General features: G+C 41.3%; 1 protein-coding gene across 1 annotated transcript; it reads right to left on the reverse strand.

Annotated features, from left to right (window-relative positions):
* Positions 1 to 801: 801 nt before the first annotated feature.
* On the reverse strand, positions 802 to 17,030 carry LOC116905380 (serine protease inhibitor A3B-like). Its single transcript, XM_032908318.1, has 4 exons — positions 16,394 to 17,030; positions 14,320 to 14,593; positions 13,263 to 13,413; positions 802 to 1,002 (listed from the first exon to the last, which is right to left on the reverse strand). The coding sequence occupies exons 1-4, from the start codon at positions 17,028 to 17,030 to the stop codon at positions 802 to 804; spliced, it is 1,263 nt and encodes a 420-aa protein (XP_032764209.1).
* Between the last annotated feature and the right edge of the window lie 2,474 nt (positions 17,031 to 19,504).

Here is a 19,504-nt window from a genome sequence, read left to right on the forward strand (position 1 = left end):
CAGAGAGTGTGCATAACAATCTCTATGTCCCTGTTGTCACCACAGACCACTCCAAGCCAATAGGAGATGAGTGAAGACTATATGGACACAGGCTGTACAGGTATATATTTAATTAATATTTTGCTCCTACCCTTTCATTTTGAGTGATGAGGGTGGAGGTTTCTAACTGGCCTGTGAGTGTGGTCAGCTGGGAATTGAGAGAAAGGTGACTACTCTGCTGTGATTAGGAATGCTAGCAAGAAAGGAACTCGTGTGAGCATCAGGCCCCATGCACCTCAGGCATAAAGGCTCCAATGTGTGGAGAGTGCTCAGGAGACACTACAAGGGTGAGAGAGAGCAAAAGACCGTAGTATGGCAAGAGTGAGGCAGAAACTGTGTAACAAGGATTCCAGATGCTGCAAATAGACTGAGGGCAGCAAGCTCCCATCTTTGACTTGGCCTGTTGTATACATGGGTTGGCCTGTAAGATTGCATATACTATCAAGTTTGCAGAAGTGGAAGGCAGACATGAGCAGAGCATATCTGTGCAATGGGCCTACATGCTGGCACAAGCAGACAAAGTGAAGTAACATGTGGAGAGGAAGAAAGGCAGAGTTCAGGTTCAGGAATATGAGCTACTTGACCAACAACACTGGGAGCCTGACACAGACCATCCACAGGCTCCTGTGATGTGATACTAGTGAAGTCAGTCAAGGTCACTGTTTAATTTCAAACATGCCACAGCCTATCAGAGGATGGAGCCAAAAAGCATATAGAGATTCAATCTGATAATTAAAATGGAGCCCCACCACTTGGGAAGCTCTAGTTTTCTAAAGGGTTGATAACCTTGCCTATAAAGGAGATAAACTCAGAATTGGGTTCTAAAACCATGTATAGGAATTTCCTGACAATGTTAACAAATGTAGTGTTAATTTTTGGAGACATGAAGTTATATTCGACTCTTGTAGTGGTATCTGCTTCTGTGCCTGTCTCAGCTATGTCCAGCACAGTGTTGTGGATCATCTGTAGGAAGAAAGAGACATAACTCACTGGAGACCAGGAAGGGCAGGAGAGAGGCCTGGAGCAAGCAGGGACAACTGGCTTCATCTGCTGGTGAAAACGTTTGTTCCCTTCATGAACTGGATTTCTCAAGTCTCTGCTCAGGTTGTGAGATTAGGCACCCCCTGGCTCTGCTTAGTGTCTGAATCTGTGCTACTATTAAACCACTAAAACAAGAGGACAGAAGTAAGCAATGCCAGGCATTTCCCCATGGGCAGCCTCCCAGCAGCCCCACAGGGAACAGTGAGTGCACTGGCAGCCATGCAGGTTTCTGTTGAGAATTGCTATCTATTGTAACTCTAACTGGGGAGGAACCCAGGATCTGGTTGTTCCAGAGGAAGAGGGTCTGAATTTAGATGGTAAGTGACACTCTCCCCAAGTTATTTCTTTTTTTTTCAGCAGTTGTATTCTTTTTTTTTCATCTTTATTAACTTGAGTATTTCTTCTTTACATTTCAATTGTTATTCCCCTTTCAGGTTTCCAGGCCAACATCCCCCTAACCCCTCTCCCTCCCCTTCTCTATGGGTGTTCCCCTCCCCATCCTCCCCCCATTACCGCCCTCCTGCCAACAATCACTTCACTGGGGGTTCAGTCTTGGTAGGACCAAGGGCTTCCCCTTCCACTGGTGCTCTTACTAGGCTATTCGTTACTACCTATGAGGTCAGAGTCCAGGGTCAGTCCATGTATAGTCTTTGGGTAGTGGCTTAGTCCCTGGAAGCTCTGGTTGGTTGGCATTGTTCGTATGGGGTCTCAAGCCCCTTCAAGCTCTTTCAGTCCTTTCTAAGATTCCTACAATGGGGTCCCGTTCTCAGTTCAGTTTAATGATGGGATTCGCCTATGTATTTGCTGTATTCTGGCTGTGTCTCTCAGGAAAGATCTACATCTGGTTCCTGTTGGCCTGAACTTCTTTGCTTCATCCATCTTATCTAGTTTGGTGTCTGTGTATGTATGGGCCACATGTGGAGCAGGCTCTGAATGGGTGTTCCTTCTGTCTCTGTTCTAAACTTCGCCTCCCTATTCCCTGCCAAGGGTATGCTTGTTTCCCTTTTAAAGAAGGAGTGAAGCATTCGCATTTTGGTCATTCTTCTTGAGTTTTGTGTGTTCTGTGCATCTAGGGTACTTCGAGCATTTGGGCTAATAGCCACTTATCAATGAGTGCATACCATGTGTGTTTTTCTGTGATTGGGTTACCTCACTCAGGATGATATTTTCCAGTTTCATCCATTTGCCTATGAATTTCATAAAGTCATTGTTTTTGATAGCTGAGTAATATTCCATTGTGTAGATGTACCACATTTTCTGTATCCATTCCTCTGTTGAAGGGCACCTGGGTTCTTTCCAGCTTCTGGATATTATAAATAAGGTTGCTATGAACATAGTGGAGCAAGTGTCTTTGTTATGTGTTGGGGCATCTTTTGGGTATATGCCCAAGAGAGGTATAGCTGGGTCCTCAGGTAGTTCAATGTCCAATTTTCTGAGGAACCTCCAGACTGATGTCCAGAATGGTTGTACCAGTCTGCAATCCCACCAACAATGGAGGAGTGTTCCTCTTTCTCCACATCCTCGCCAGCATTTGCTGTCACCTGAGTTTTTGATCTTATCCATTCTGACTTGTGTGAGGGGAAATCTCAGTGATGTTTTGATTTGCATTTCCCTTATGACTAAAGATGTTGAACATTTCTTTAGGTGTTTCTCAGCCATTCGGCATTCCTCAGCTGTGAATTCCTTGTTTAGCTCTGAACCCCAATTTTTAATAGGGTTATTTGTCTCCCTGCAGTCTAACTTCTTGAGTTCTTTGTATATTTTGGATATAAGCCATCTGTGTGTTGTAGGATTGGTAAAGATCTTTTCCCAATCTGTTGGTTGCCATTTTTGTCCTAATAACAGTGCCCTTTGCCTTAAATAAGCTTTGCATTTTTATGAGATCCCATTAGTCGATTCTTGATCTTAGAGCATAAGCCATTGGTGTTTTGTTCAGGAACTTTTCTCCAATGCCCATGTGTCTACACTTAGATGGTAATTGACACTCTCCTCAAGTTATTTCTGATTGACAAATAAAGATGCCAACAGTCAATGGCTGAGCAAAAGAGACATAATTGGGGTTTAGGTTCCAAGGAATAACACAAGGAAGAAGCAGTGCAAGAAGAAGGGGGAGCCACCATGATGAGTTCAAAATCATGAGAAATATAAAGTCTTGACATTTATATAAAAAGAAGAATGATATATTTATTCACAGAGATATTACTCTCCAAAGATGTAGAAATACAAAAATTGATATACATGTTCTAGGGAAAGAAGTGAGAAATTAATTGAAATTGATGAATAAATAAATCCAGTCCTTTGATCTGAATGTATAGAAGACAAAGAAATGAACACAGAAAAAAAGAAACCCTATCTTAATAAATAGTAATATTAGTTTTAAATTGTTTTAATTATCAAAATGAAGTTTGATATAAGTTCAGTTCTTTTAATGGTATTACTAATCCTCTGTGAGAGAGGGCAAAGTAGATTAGGCTAAATAAAAAAGAGCCTGCTAAATGGAGTCAGTCTATTCTTTTCATGACTATGGTTTGGTGAACCAAGCAGATAGACTCTATATTTAACAGGAAAGGAAAGGAATGCTTTGGACTCCTTACAAACTAATAATGATAAGATTTGATAGAAGAAGAATCCCTGAAGATCTTAGCAGAGAGGAAGCAAAAAATCAAAAAGACCAAACAGGACAGGTGACACGATTGTTCATCCCTCTACTTGGGAACAGCTCTGAAACTGGCTGACACTTAAAAATACTTCTAACCAGAACTTCAGCTACACATAGCTTATAAATCTTGTTGGCTAGAGAATCCTCGAATTCATCATGTCATCCTTTCATATGGCATGAATGAAGATTCATTTTGACTTGGTCAAAATTAATCAAACTAATTAATAAGGGGACAATTTTCTTTCTCCCGCTCAAACAAGGAGCAAAATTTCATCCTTAACTGATCTTTGCACCTTGCACATTCCATATAAATGTCTTTTTAGAATGAAATAACAAGAGGGCAGACCTGATCAGCCTTGGGGATGCTGAAATTACCTGCTGTTCCAGCTCCCTGCCTATTCATGCCCAAGCAGATGCTGTTTCCAGAAACTTCCTTCAAGAAAAGCTTCAGAAAAGACTGATTATTGCCTATGACTTCGGTTCAGCCAACATTTCAGGTGGTTTCAGTCAGGATTTCAGGTATGCTCTGAACTTTCTCAACACATAAACGCTGGACAACAAATAATGCCAGCCAGATTTCTTTTGATTTAATTCTTTGCCTCACTTCAGCACGAAGCAAATATAAAAAGACTATCTTCCCAATCCCTTAAGTTGAGGTGCATGAATCAGTCATTTCAGGAATCATAAATATGTTGTCATTTTCAGGGATAATTTACAAATCATGAGGGTTTTAAACAGGGAGGAAACTAAATAGGGAATTAAGACTCAGGAATTTCTATCTTTCCTTTACTCTTCTCTTTCGTTCTTTCTTACATAAAGGAAAGGGGTTGGAAAAGAAAAATGGAGGATATCGTAATAATATAGAAAATAGGGAAAAGGAATGGATTATTAAATTCCTCTTAAACAAAGAATTTTAGAGCCAAAATCTTTCATTGGCAGAAATGTTTATATTTTGATGCAAATTGAAGTTACATATTCTTAAATTGGTACATAAATTTGTATGTTAATTGAGGTTTAGTTGATATAAATTGTTGTTAATTGATGCAATATTTAAATCCATTTTGGTATTCTTAGGCATTGTGCCTATGCAACTTGTTTAAAAATATAAGGTTTAACACCAGTACTTTTAATAGCTGCTGTTATAATTACTTAAAATAATTAAATAATGCAAGGTAACACTCAGATGGTCAAAGTTGTGACCACAATAGATTGTAATTAAGTTAGTTTCAATAAAATATTTTCAAGGTTATTCAAATAGTAAATAGCTAAAAAATAAAAATGTTTACCAATTCAGCTTTGCTATATATCAATAGATGGTCTTCAAAGGCATTAGAGATCCACAGAATATGGCATTAAATCTTATTCCATTATTAAAAGATCTTTTGACTATGAGATATGAATGCTCATGACAATAGCCCTGTTCTGCTTCCAGGAAGGTGATGAGAATCAGTATCCCCATGTGGAGTGGCTTCAATTGTGGGAAGCTAGCCACTGGGCAAAAAATGCCCTAATTTTATTGGTTGACAGAATGCTGTCGAAAAGGGAAAATGGATACAGGAAGGTCAACTGTTAAATTCTGCCAATGCAGGCTAAGCTGGTCCTTCCTAATTTCTTCTTCACTTAAGGTCTGACACATGTTCTGAGCCAGAAAGCTGAAGATAGATGCTCCAACATTACAAGGAATATTGGAGACTGCCCAAGGCAGTCACTAACAATCATTCAAATTTTGGAAGCCACATCCCTATATTCTCAAATATCTATTCCTTTTAAACCTCTGATGGTATTGAACTAGCAATAATCTCAAAATTGAACTTAAGTTATTCAGCATTAAACAAGGTGTTCTAGATTAAAAGAATGGTTTTCACACAATAATACAAGTTAAAAGAAAAAATGATTGAGATACAGAATTATAAATTCATTGAGTTAGGATAGAAGGCAATATAATTTATGTAAATAATCAAATATAATGGATAAATTGTATAAGTAAGTGTATATCATATCTTATAATTTTCATAATGGATACAATTATGTTCTATTTACATCTGAGAGAAAATCACTTTTTATTCGACTAAAAAGGGGAATTGTTGGGATTTGGTGCTTTGCTATCTATTGTAATGCTAAGAGGTGGGCTCCCAAGAGCTGGTTATCCAAGGGCAAGGTACATAGATGCTACATGACCATGTCCCGAAATTATTTCTGATTGGTAAATAAAGATGCCAACACCCAATAGATGGGCAGAAGAGACAGTTGGAGCTTGGACTTCCCAGATATGGATTCTGAGGAGAACCAGGAGTAAGAAGAAATGCAGGAAGAGGAAGGAGAAGTCACCATGTGTTAGGAGTCAAGAAAAATTGGAATGGAGGGTTGGCCAATTGCAGTTAAGAGCAGCCCAGATGCAGCAGAGCGGAGGAGACCACCAACGCTGCCCACCCCTGCCCACATCCCTGCCCCAGGAGGAAACTGTTAACGGCCTCTGGGTACCCGTAGAGGAGGGCCCAGGAGCAGCAGGTCCACTGCGTCTGAGACACCGCACCTGAAGGGACCGACCGGATAAACAGTTCTCTGCACCCAAATCCCGTGGGAGGGAGAGCTAAACCTTCAGAGAGGCGGACACGCCTGGGAAAACAGAAGAGACTGCACGCTGCACACAGTACTGATCCCAGAGGAAAACAACAAAAGATATGTGGACCCCTGGTGCACGGGACTGCCCGGAAGGGGCGGCGCAGATCTTCCTGGTTGCTGCCGCCGAGGAGAGCCCGTGGGCAGCACCCCGCGAGCAAACTTGAGCCTCTGGTCCACAGGTAAGACCAACTTTTCTGCTGCAAGTGACCTGCCTGGTGAACTCAAGACACAGGTCCACAGGAACAGCTGAAGACCTGTAGAGAGGAAAAACTACACGCCCGAAAGCAGAACACTCTGTCCCCATAACTGGCAGAAAGAAAACAGGAAAACAGGTCTACAAAACTCCTGACACACAGGCTTATAGGACAGTTTAGCCACTGTCAGAAATAGCAGAACAAAGTAACACTAGAGATAATCTGATGGGCAGAGGCAAGCACAGGAACACAAGCAACAGAAACCAAGACTACATGGCATCATCGGAGCCCAATTCTCCCATCAAAACAAACATGGAATACCCAAACACACCAGAAAAGCAAGATCTAGATTCAAAATCATATTTGACCATGATGCTGGAGGACTTCAAGAAAGACGTGAAGAACTCCCTTAGAGAACAAGTAGAAGCCTACAGAGAGGAATCGCAAAAATGCCTGAAAGAATTCCAGGAAAACATAAATAAACAAGTAGAAGCCCATAGAGAGGAGACACAAAAATCCCTGAAAGAATTCCAGGAAAACATAAATAAACAAGTAGAAGCACATAGGGAGGAGACACAAAAATCCTAAGAAAGAATTCCAGGAAAACACAATCAAACAGTTGAAGGAATTAAAATGGAAATAGAAGCAATCAAGAAAGAACACATGGAAACAACCCTGGATATAGAAAACCAAAAGAAGAGACAAGGAGCTGTAGATACAAGCTTCACCAACAGAATACAAGAGATGGAAGAGAGAATCTCAGGAGCAGAAGATTCCATAGAAATCATTGACTCAACTGTCAAAGATAATGTAAAGCAGAAAAGCTACTGGTCCAAAAACATACAGGAAATCCAGGACTCAATGAGAAGATCAAACCTAAGGATAATAGGTATAGAAGAGAGTGAAGACTCCCAGCTCAAAGGACCAGTAAATATCTTCAACAAAATCATAGAAGAAAACTTCCCTAACCTAAAGAAAGAGATGCCCATAAGCATACAAGAAGCCCACAGAACTCCAAATAGATTGGACCAGAAAAGAAACACCTCCCGTCACATAATAGTCAAAACACCAAACGCACAAAATAAAGAAAGAATATTAAAAGCAGTAAGGGAAAAAGGCCAAGTAACATATAAAGGCAGACCTATCAGAATCACACCAGACTTTTCGCCAGAAACTATGAAGGCCAGAAGATCCTGGACTGATGTCATACAGACCCTAAGAGAATACAAATGCCAGCCCAGGTTACTGTATCCTGCAAAACTCTCAATCAACATAGATGGAGAAACCAAGATATTCCATGACAAAACCAAATTTACACAATATCTTTCTACAAATCCAGCACTACAAAGGATAATAAATGGTAAAGCCCAACATAAGGAGGCAAGCTATACCCTAGAAGAAGCAAGAAACTAATCGTCTTGGCAACAAAACAAAGAGAAGAAAAGCACACAAACATAACCTCACATCCAAATATGAATATAACATGAAGCAATAATCACTATTCCTTAATATCTCTCAACATCAATGGCCTCAACTCCCCAATAAAAAGACATAGATTAACAAACTGGATACGCAACGAGGACCCTGCATTCTGCTGCCTACAGGAAACACACTCAGAGACAAAGACAGACACTACCTCAGAGTGAAAGGCTGGAAAACAACTTTCCAAGCAAATGGTCAGAAGAAGCAAGCTGGAGTAGCCATTCTAATATCAGATAAAATCAATTTTCAACTAAAAGTCATCAAAAAAAAGATAAGGAAGGACACTTTCATATTCATCAAAGGAAAAAATCCACCAAGATGAACTCTCAATCCTAAATATCTATGCCCCAAATACAAGGGCACCTACATACGTAAAAGAAACCTTACTAAAGCTCAAAACACACATTGCACCTCACACAATAATAGTAGGAGATTTCAACACCCCACTCTCATCAATGGACAGATCATGGAAACGGAAATTAAACAGAGAGATGTAGACAGACTAAGAGAAGTCATGAGCCAAATGGACTTAATGGATATTTATAGAACATTCTATCCTAAAGTAAAAGGATATACCTTCTTCTCAGCTCCTCATGGCACTTTCTCCAAAATTGACCATATAATTGGTCAAAAAACGGGCCTCAACAGGTACAGAAAGATAGAAATAATCCCATGCATGCTATCAGACCACCACGGCCTAAAACTGGTCTTCAATAACAGTAAGGGAAGAATGCCCACATATACGTGGAAATTGAACAATGCTCTACTCAATGATAACCTGGTCAAGGAAGAAATAAAGAAAGAAATTAAAACTTTTTAGAATTTAATGAAAATGAAGGTACAACATACCCAAACTTATGGGACACAATGAAAGCTGTGCTAAGAGGAAAACTCATAGCGCTGAGTGCCTGTAGAAAGAAACAGGAAAGAGCATATGTCAGCAGCTTGACAGCACACCTAAAAGCTCTAGAACAAAAAGAAGCAAATACACCCAGGAGGAGTAGAAGGCAGGAAATAATCAAACTCAGAGCTGAAATCAACCAAGTAGAAACAAAAAGGACCATAGAAAGAATCAACAGAACCAAAAGTTGGTTCTTTGAGAAAATCAACAAGATAGATAAACCCTTAGCCAGACTAACGAGAGGATACAGAGAGTGTGTCCAAATTAACAAAATCAGAAATGAAAAGGGAGACATAACTACAGATTCAGAGGAAATTCAAAAAATCATCAGATCTTACTATAAAAGCCTATATTCAACAAAACTTGAAAATCTGCAGGAAATGGACAATTTCCTAGACAGATACCAGGTACCGAAGTTAAATCAGGAACAGATAAACCAGTTAAACAACCCCATAACTCCTAAGGAAATAGAAGAAGTCATTAAAGGTCTCACAACCAAAAAGAGCCCAGGTCCAGACGGGTTTAGTGCAGAATTCTATCAGACCTCCATAGAAGACCTCATACCAATATTATCCAAACTATTCCACAAAATTGAAACAGATGGAGCACTACCGAATTCCTTCTATGAAGCCACAATTACTCTTATACCTAAACCACACAAAGACCCAACAAAGAAAGAGAACTTCAGACCAATTTCCCTTATGAATATCGATACAAAAATACTCAATAAAATTCTGGCAAACTGAATCCAAGAGCACATCAAAACAATCATCCACCATGATCAAGTAGGCTTCATCCCAGGCATGCAGGGATGGTTTAATATACGGAAAACCATCAACGTGATCCATTATATAAACAAACTGAAAGAACAAAACCACATGATCATTTCATTAGATGCTGAGAAAGCATTTGACAAAATTCAACACCCCTTCATGATAAAAGTCCTGGAAAGAATAGGAATTCAAGGCCCATACCTAAACATAGTAAAAGCCATATACAGCAAACCAGTTGCTAACATTAAACTAAATGGAGAGAAACTTGAAGCAATCCCACTAAAATCAGGGACTAGACAGGGCTGCCCACTCTCTCCCTACTTATTCAATATAGTTCTTGAAGTTCTAGCCAGAGCAATCAGACAACAAAAGGAGGTCAAGGGGATACAGATCGGAAAAGAAGAAGTCAAAATATCACTATTTGCAGATGATATGATAGTATATGTAAGAGATCCCAAAAGTTCCACCAGAGAACTACTAAAGCTGATAAACAACTTCAGCAAAGTGGCTGGGTATAAAATTAACTCAAATAAATCAGTAGCCTTCCTCTACACAAAAGAGAAACAGGCGAGAAAGAAATTAGGGAAATGACACCCTTCATAATAGATCCAAATAATATAAAAGTACCTCGTGTGACTTTAACCAAGCAAGGGAAAGATCTGTACAATAAGAACTTCAAGACTCTGAAGAAAGAAATTGAAGAAGATCTCAGAAGATGGAAAGATCTCCCATGCTCATGGATTGGCAGGATTAATATAGTAAAAATGGCTATTCTACCAAAAAGCGATCTACAGATTCAATGCAATCCCCATCAAAATACCAATCCAATTCTTCAAAGAGTTAGACAGAACAATTTGCAAATTCATCTGAATAATGAAAAACCCAGGATAGCTAAAACTATCCTCAACAATAAAAGGACTTCAGGGGAATCACTATCCCAGAACTCAAGCAGTATTTCAGAGCAATAGTGATAAAAACTGCATGGTATTGGTACAGAGACAGACAGATAGACCAATGGAACAGAATTGAAGACCCAGAAATGAACCCACACACCTATGGGCACTTGATTTTTGACAAAGGAGCCAAAACCATCCAATGGAAAAAAAGATAGCATTTTCAGGAAATGGTGCTGGTTCAACTGGAGGTCAACATGTAGAAGAATGCAGATCGATCCATGCTTATCACCCTGTACAAAGCTTAAGTCCAAGTGGATAAAGGACCTCCACATCAAACCAGATACACTCAAACTAATAGAAGAAAAACTAGGGAAGCATTTGGAACACATGGGCACTGGAAAAAATTTCCTGAACAAAACACCAATGGCTTATGCTCTAAGATCAAGAATCGACAAATGGGATCTCATAAAACTGCAAAGCTTCTGTAAGGCAAAGGACACTGTGGTTAGGACAAAACGGCAACCAACAGATTGGGAAAAGATCTTTACCAATCCTACAACAGATAGAGGCCTTATATCCAAAATATACAAAGAACTCAAGAAGTTAGACCGCAGGGAGACAAATAACCCTATTAAAAAATGGGGTTCAGAGCTAAACAAAGAATTCACAGCTGAGGAATACCGAATGGCCGAGAAACACCTAAAGAAATGTTCAACATCGTTAGTCATAAGGGAAATGCAAATCAAAACAACCCTGAGATTTCACCTCACACCAGTGAGAATGGCTAAGATCAAAAACTCAGGTGACAGCAAATGCTGGCGAGGATGTGGAGAAAGGGGAACACTCCTCCATTGTTGGTGGGGTTGCAGACTGCTACAACCATTCTGGAAATCAGTCTGGAGGTTCCTCAGAAAATTGGACATTGAACTGCCTGAGGATCCAGCTATACCTCTCCTGGGCATATACCCAAAAGATGCCCCAACATATAAAAAGACACGTGCTCCACCATGTTCATCGCAGCCTTATTTATAATAGCCAGAAGCTGGAAAGAACCCAGATGCCCTTCAATAGAGGAATGGATACAGAAAATGTGGTACATCTACACAATGGAATATTACTCAGCTATCAAAAACAATGACTTTATGAAATTCGTAGGCAAATGGTTAGAACTGGAAAATATCATCCTGAGTGAGCTAACCCAATCACAGAAAGACATACATGGTATGTACTCATTGATAAGTGGCTATTAGCCCAAATGCTTGAATTACCCTAGATGCCTAGAACAAATGAAACTCAAGACGGATGATCAAAATGTGAATGCATATCGCCCCTGAGAGACACAGCCAGAATACAGCAAATACAGAGGCGTATGCCAGCAGGAAACCACTGAACTGAGAACAGGACCCCCGTTGAAGGAATCAGAGAAAGAACTGGAAGAGCTTGAAGGAGCTCGAGACCCCATATGTACAGCAATGCCAACCAAACAGAGCTTCCAGGGACTAAGCCACTACCCAAAGACTATACATGGACTGACCCTGGACTCTGACCTCATAGGTAGCAATGAATATCCTAGTAAGAGCACCAGTGGAAGGGGAAGCCCTGGGTCCTGCTAAGACTGAACCCCCAGTGAACTAGACTGTTGGGGAGGGGAAGCAAGGGGGAGGGTTGGGAGGGGGAACACCCATAAGGAAGGGGAGGGGGGGGATGTTTGCCCGAAACCGGAAAGGAATAACACTCAAATGTATATAAGAAATACTCAAGTTAATAATAATAAAAAAATATATTAAAAAAAAGAGCAGCCCAGATGAAACGTAGTAAGTAATAACTCAGGGTATTGATTGGAAAGTAGAAACTAATCATGTAGGGGTTAGGCCGCCACCCAGTTATTGTGCTGTTTAAGGCTTACTGGAAATATAAAGGTTGTGTAGGACTTTCATCCAGGAACTTAAACAGCTAGGTGGAGTAGAGCACTTGGCTGGGAATAAATAATTTCTGCAACAAATTTCAGCACCTCTCATGCTCCAAACTCCCTGTGATATATACCAGAATTGTGCAGGGCATGGCTTCATAATTCCACACTACCATGGCCTGATGGTTCAGATCTTAGCCCAGGGCTCTGAGTGGGCCTTGGACAGAACACTAGGAACCAACAGACTGCGCACCTAAAAACGTGGTATGAGGGTCTAAGAGCGTCGTGTTTCCTATTTTTAGGTTTTTCATCAGAATTGTCATTGATCCTTTGTTATTACCTTACTGCTACTACTGTGTGTGCTGGTCAAGTAGTAAAGGCTGAGCATTGCATTGAAGAATTTGAAGCCCTGCAATGGATTGTGGGTGGCCTTGTACTGGGTAATGGTTGGCTCTGCATTGAATTGTGAGAAACCCCATAGCACAGCACAGAATGCTATGTGTTTTAAATCCAAACATAGACATTTGTCCTACATTGTCTACTGCATGACTCAAACTCCTGGGGGTAAAAATCAACTGACTGCATACTCTAAGAAGAAGTACCTGGGCTATTATTTATCTCTCTTTCACATGAGGGATCACGAGCATGCAGGTTTTCTGACACATTGAGCATCCTTACACACCCACATGGCCTTCACTGTCTATAATCAGGACCCAAAGTGAATGACCCCGTATTTCATGTCTTACCTGAGAGACCCTTATGTTCTTGTCTCCTGTGATCCCTGACAGATCAGCGTGTTTGGAGAAGACTTCCCTGACACCCAGCTCTGGAAGGATATCTTCTAGATGGTAGGTCTTGGACACAGAAAACTTGGGAAGGTGGAGCTCATCTATTATCCTGATAACAAAAATGAGAAATTGAAGGGCCAGTGCAACCTGTACCCAATCAATGCAACTTCTGTCTGAGGGTTACCCTTCTATAAGAACCCTCTTGCTGGAGCAGAGTCCTCCTTCCACCCATGCTTAGACCTCGTGATTTTGGTTTTCCTAATGCACTAATTATTCATCAGCTCGTGAGAGTATTTGTAATCCTGGCTTGATACTAATTGTTCCTTGACTGGGAATGTTTTCCTCCTAGGTCCACAAAATGCAGCCCTTCCCTGTCATTCTGACCCTCAGACATCAACTAATTACCATTTGATTTATAACAGGTTACCATATAAGTCTCCAGCACTCCTAACACTTAATTGTCCATCTCAAACTCACCACTACATCTGACTTCACCTTTAACTTATTAAATGAATAGTTCTATTTTCATGCCCCTCCCATCATCTTCATCAATTACAAGACAGTCCACAAGTATCAGAATTTTTTCTCCATTCACACTCTGAGTCTAAGTGAAGGCTTGGCACATAGTATGTCTTCAATTCAACATTCAATGAATGGTAAAATTGTGAGCGATAAGGTATTTTGAAGGCTACAACAGGCACAGCTAATTCTCAAAGGTGATATCCCAACCATAATTTTTCAGTCTTTCAAAGATCCATTCAACAGTCATCGTCATTTATAGCCTGTTAGAGACAGAGAAAACCTCATCTCTTTGTTCTCACTTAGTCAACTGCAAAAACCACAGGAATAAATAACTGAGACAGATGAAAAGAATTAACTCAACTTCACAGGACCCCTGCTGACATTTTAAAGAATTCATTGGATGTAAGAGATGTTCTGAGGTACATGGACACTGACCATCATAAGAAGAGCAGTCCAGGAATCAATTACATTTCTGGGTCCTGAGGACATGCACCTTGGTTTTAGAGAGTCCATCCACTTCCTCAGGATCTCTGGTTGTAAGCTGGCTTCCACCTGCTCTTTCTTGCCCTGGTCAGGGAGAATGAACATAACCCTGCCATTAACTATGTAATTCAGCTCCACCACAGTGCATTTCAGCTCTTCATCCCGAAAGTAGGGTATAGTCAGGTCCTCGATTTTCATCATGGGCACCCTCACAGGCCCCCTGCTGTCCAATATGAATTTTCCCATGAATGTGTCATCAGGGTCAAAGGGCAAATCCCATTGTCCTAAAAGTGAAGAAAGTCATGAGATTGTAACATAGCAGAAATATTCCTGCTCCTCCCCATCTGTACTCTGTTTCTGAGTTGTAAGAGGAATCCATCCATGTTCAGTCACTCAGATTTACCTTCAGGATGGCATATGCTAAACTGGAAAAATCTTGGTAGGTGAGCAATAAGGTAGTATTGAATATCCAGACTTAGTTTAAAAAAAGGAACCTGAAAACCACAGCTTAGCTATATGAGCTCCTGACACAGTCAGGAATCTGTGATAGAGTGTGTAAGAGAGACAAGAGTAAATGTGGTGTGACTGGAGACAGGGGAGTGTAGAGTGCCCTGTCTTCCTCAGGGAAACCAAGTCTAGAAGGCAATGGGTTGTAGGATAAGTTTTAGTAGAAATCAACAGTACAGACTGAGTTCTGCCACATTGTGAGCAGTCTTCAATCTCTTAGACTGTAGGTAAATCATAGGTAATTAGTCCTCAGTGCACGCATGGGAATTGGCAACCCTGACAATCTGAGATTTCAGCTCAAAGTTATTTCAGATTTCTAGTTCCTATCCTCACTATCACTGCACATTGTGGGTCTTGATAGTGAAACAATTCCTTGCTCTGGGCACCTTGTAACTTAAATATAACTCCTACCTCACACCAAGCAGCACTTGAGACTGTGTCCTGTGTGAGCTGAGATAGCCATGCCTACTGTCTAAGCCTTCAGGCTGTCACACTGCTTAGCACATTCACTGCCCACAGCAGCTCTAGGGACATCCTGCCATCCTATTCCCTGTCCTCTGTCTTCTATCTTCCTGTACTCTGACCTACTGTCCTATAATTCTCTCCACTATCACCTTGATTTTCTGCTTAGACCTGAGTTCTGCCCTCCTTGTATCCTGAACTAATCTTAATTAGACCCAGACCCAATCAAAGACTTGTTATATCCTGACTTCTTTCAGGCAGTGATTTCTGGGATGTCACCCTGCTCCCTGGTCGCTGTCAAGCAGGTATTTATGGGTGTGGGTTCCCTGGACTTTCCCCAACTAAACATACCTATAATGTTTCCAATTGATTCTCCAATCATCATGGTGCCAATTCTCAGCAGATTCATACCCGAGAAATATGTCTTAGGAAATGTGCCTGAATTTTCATATATAAATTTTAATAAAGTAAAATTCTAAGAAGGAACCAGCCATTAACACAGAACACTTTCTGACTCACAGTCCCCTTTTCTAATGACTTTTCCTGAGTCCCTGATTGTCCATGCCCAAAATCAGCTCATTACACATTAGGTTCAGGGGAGAATTCATATGCAGGAACTGCCTTCAGGGCTCTTGACTAGTTTTTTATTATGATGCTTTTCCACTTAGATAAGGGTAGCTATCCTCCTTTAGATCAAGAATTCCCTGTCCATCAGGTCCCTGCTGGAAACCAATGCATGGGCTACCTCAAATGGGAGCATAATAGAAATGATTGATATGGTCAGACTGAGGGATCAGAATTGTGTATGGTAGCCACAGCTTCAGCCTAATATGGAGGGCTGTCATATGAAGACATAGCATTCTGCTAGTTGGTAAGTTTAAGTCACTGACTAGATCAGTGCTCTTGGATTAGCATGTCAGTGTTTTTGTTAGGCATGTCCCAGGAATTACATCAATATCTGAAAAAAATCTTAGAGGACTAAGAGCTTTTTGCAATAGAGAGAGATACACATGGCTCTGAGGCCCTGAGCACCTTCTTTCCAGTGCTTAGTATAAGGACACAGGTTCCCAGGCAACATGCTCTCCCTCCATTTGCCAAACAATGATCATTCTCACCTGTAAATAAGAGGAAATTCAACATCACCATTGAAGTCCTCTTCTCCAGGTCTAAGACGAGTTCCTTGATTTTCCGCTGGCTCTGTATCCTCAAATAGTCATTGATGAGTTTTCTTGCCTCACAAGGCTGATGGAAGTCAGCTGTGAAGACCTCAGTCTGGTACAGAGTCCTTGCCTTCTCCTTAAACTCATTCAGAACCTGCAGGTGCTTTTCAACAAACAGGGCATTGCCTCTGCTGAGTTTTACCTGGTCCCCCAGCTGGCTGAGCCTCTGTAGGAGGTCCCTATACTTCAGGTGGATGTCAGCCTCAGGGGTCTCTGTGAGATTGAACTGGAGACTTTCTAGAATCTCTTGCAAGGTGTTGCCCTTTGCCCCCAGAGACAAAGTGATCAAGAAAGTTGCAATGCTAAGTGGAGAGAAGATAATATTTGTATCTGGACTCTTCAAGGCTAATTCCTTGTACAGACTGAAGGCAAAGTCAGTGTTGATGGAGGCCAATGTTCTACTGTACATTTGTTTTTGTGTATCTTCGCCATTCTGGACATTAGTATGCTTTCCTAGTGTGCCATCTGTGCAGCAGAGAACAGCAGGGCAGATCCCAGCCACGATGATCCAAAAACTTGCAATGGAGACCATATTCTCTGTTCTTCAGGATGAAAAATAAACATCCTTTGAGTCAGGGAGGACCAGCTGATGCTCTGCCCATCTCCTAGTTCTCCCACCTGGCAGACATTATGCTCTGCTCAGCTGCCCTTCCTCCATCTTTGAATGCCTATGGGAGGTGCTCTGGAGACTCAATGGCATTGCTATATCATTTGCTCCCTCCTACCATGGAGGAAGTGCAGTTGCAGAAGCCAATTTTTCTATTTAAAAGAACAAGCATCCAGAAAGGGAGGGTCTTTCCAACCTCATAGATAAAAGAAGAGAAACATCTGGAGCTGGGCACAAGCAATGTGCAACCTTAATCTGTAATCCTGTCTCCCTTACAGGATTGACATAAGGTCACGTTAGAGGGCAGGAAACCATCTTCCTTTGCTTGTGTGCTCTCATCAGGAAGCTCTAGTCCACACTGAAGGAAGGAACCTTGGATGAACTTTGTAGCACTTAATCTACCTCATGTTTCTGGGAGTGAGGAGATTAATTGAGAGAAAACACTGGAGATATCTAACTCAGTGAGAAAGCCCTGTTATCCCTGTGATCTTGTACTAGAAGGACTAATAGGGAGAGGTATTTTGAACTTTAACAGTGTACCACATGGCCTCAGTCTTGGAAGGCATTCAGACTAGAAAAATAAGAAATGGTTTTCAAGTCTCTGATATCTGTACCTGATTTCAATTAGTCTGACAGAGCTGCTGTGTGCTGGCAAGCAAATATCTAGACCTCTCTAGATGGCCTGTTTTGAGGCCCATTGACATAATTGGGAAAAGTGGTTGACTAATCACAGATTTGGGAATGAGTGTAGAGTTTGTGCAGAGGGCAAACTTATCTATACTGCCATTCAGTAAAGAACACTTTTGAGTTTGTGATGATGATGATCATAGCCTTGTATCTATAGTCTTTGTCCACAGTGTACAAGAGTTGAGATTGGAAAGTAGATGAGAAAGGAATGGAAAGGCAAGAAAAAATAGGGAAGAGAGAGGACAGATGGGTTATGAAAGAAGGAGTGGGAAAGTGCAAAGAAGAGGGGGTAGGGCAATAAATGAGGAAGGGATAGGATGAGGGAACAGAGGGAAAATGGAGGGAAGAGGAGAATTTAAGAGTAAAGGAGAATGGGGAGCAGGGGAGAAAGGTGATGGAACATTACCTCATGTCCCCAGGGAAGTGACACGTCTGTAGAGAAGCCTGGGGCTTCAGCAACCTTCATCTACTGCAACCATTTTTTGGGAAAGCATTCAGCAATATTTTCTTTCAAAATAATTTCAACATAAAACAGCCTAGTCTGTTTGTGTTGGAACAGACCTGGCTTAATTGCAGAGCTGTTGTTCTCTTTTTCTTGCTAGGTAAGAATTAGGTCTCTTATAGCTACAGATTTGCCATGGAACTATGGTCCCTGACTCCAAGGCATGTCCTGTCTGAAGTGAGCATGGCAGAGGGCCACCCCTCCCAGGTGGACACTGGAACTCTTCTGTTCTCTCCTGACTCTTATATCAACATTTGGTCTCAGCAAGGTCTCAGTACTTCTTCTGTGGAGACCCAGAAAAGAAAGAAGTTTTTATACATTGCAGAAATGTCCCCTGATTCAAAACCCATTGACTAAGAGTAAGTTGTTACCTCCCCAAAACCAAGACTGAAAGTCATATCAGGTAGTATGACACCTGGGAAGACTCCTTTCTCCATCCCCAGATAGGTTTCCTGAACATTACCTGCAAACCCAAAGCCAGCTGCTAGTATCCTTGTTAGTTTAGTCCTGAGGTTCAGCGCTGCTTCTTTCTGGTGTGTTTTTCCTCTCACACAGAATGTCCATTTATCCCCAGGGACTCCTCCCTGCTGTTACAAAATAGTGATCATGACATCCTGGGCTCTGTGCTCACACTTGAGATGACATATAGGATGGCTTGTGGTAGCAACCAGAGCTTCCAGGGACTAAGCCACTACCTAAAGACTATACATGGACTGACCCTGGACTCTGACCTCATAGGTAGCAATGAATATCCTAGTAAGAGCACCAGTGGAAGGGGAAGCCCTGGGTCCTGCTAAGACTGAACCCCAGTGAACTAGATTGTTGGGGGAGGGCGGCAATGGGGGAGGGTGGGGAGGGGAACACCCATAAGGAAGGGGAGGGGGAGGGGATGTTTGCCCGAAACCGGAAAGGGAATAACACTCAAAAATGTATATAAGAAATATTCAAGTTAATAAAAAAAAAGAAATGATTAATTTTAAAAAAAAGTGGTTAGATTGACTTACAGCTCTATATTGCAGAACAGCACCCAGTGGGAAATCCACTAACAGTGTTTTAAACTGGAGGCCAACTGTTGACCCACATTGTGCCTTCTGTTACTGTTATAGTTTAAAGGTCAGTCTGGAACAGGTGAGCAGTCAAGACCAAAAGACAGGGCACCAGCCCTGACCCACATGTCACCAGGAAAAGCTGCAGCTAACCTTGTTCAGGG

This window comes from Rattus rattus, chromosome 7 (assembly GCF_011064425.1).
Source record: "Rattus rattus isolate New Zealand chromosome 7, Rrattus_CSIRO_v1, whole genome shotgun sequence".
In the NCBI taxonomy this organism is placed as follows: Eukaryota; Metazoa; Chordata; class Mammalia; order Rodentia; family Muridae; genus Rattus; species Rattus rattus.

Coding starts and splice junctions, on each gene's coding strand:
- LOC116905380 (XM_032908318.1), bottom strand. CDS start 17,030: ATGGTCTCCATTGCAAGTTTTTGGATCATCGTGGCTGGGATCTGCCCT. Junction 14,594..16,393: donor GAATTTCCTCTTATTTACAG/GTGAGAATGATC, acceptor CTTCACTTTTAG/GACAATGGGATTTGCCCTTT. Junction 1,003..13,262: donor AGAACATAAGGGTCTCTCAG/GTAAGACATGAA, acceptor TTCTTCCTACAG/ATGATCCACAACACTGTGCT.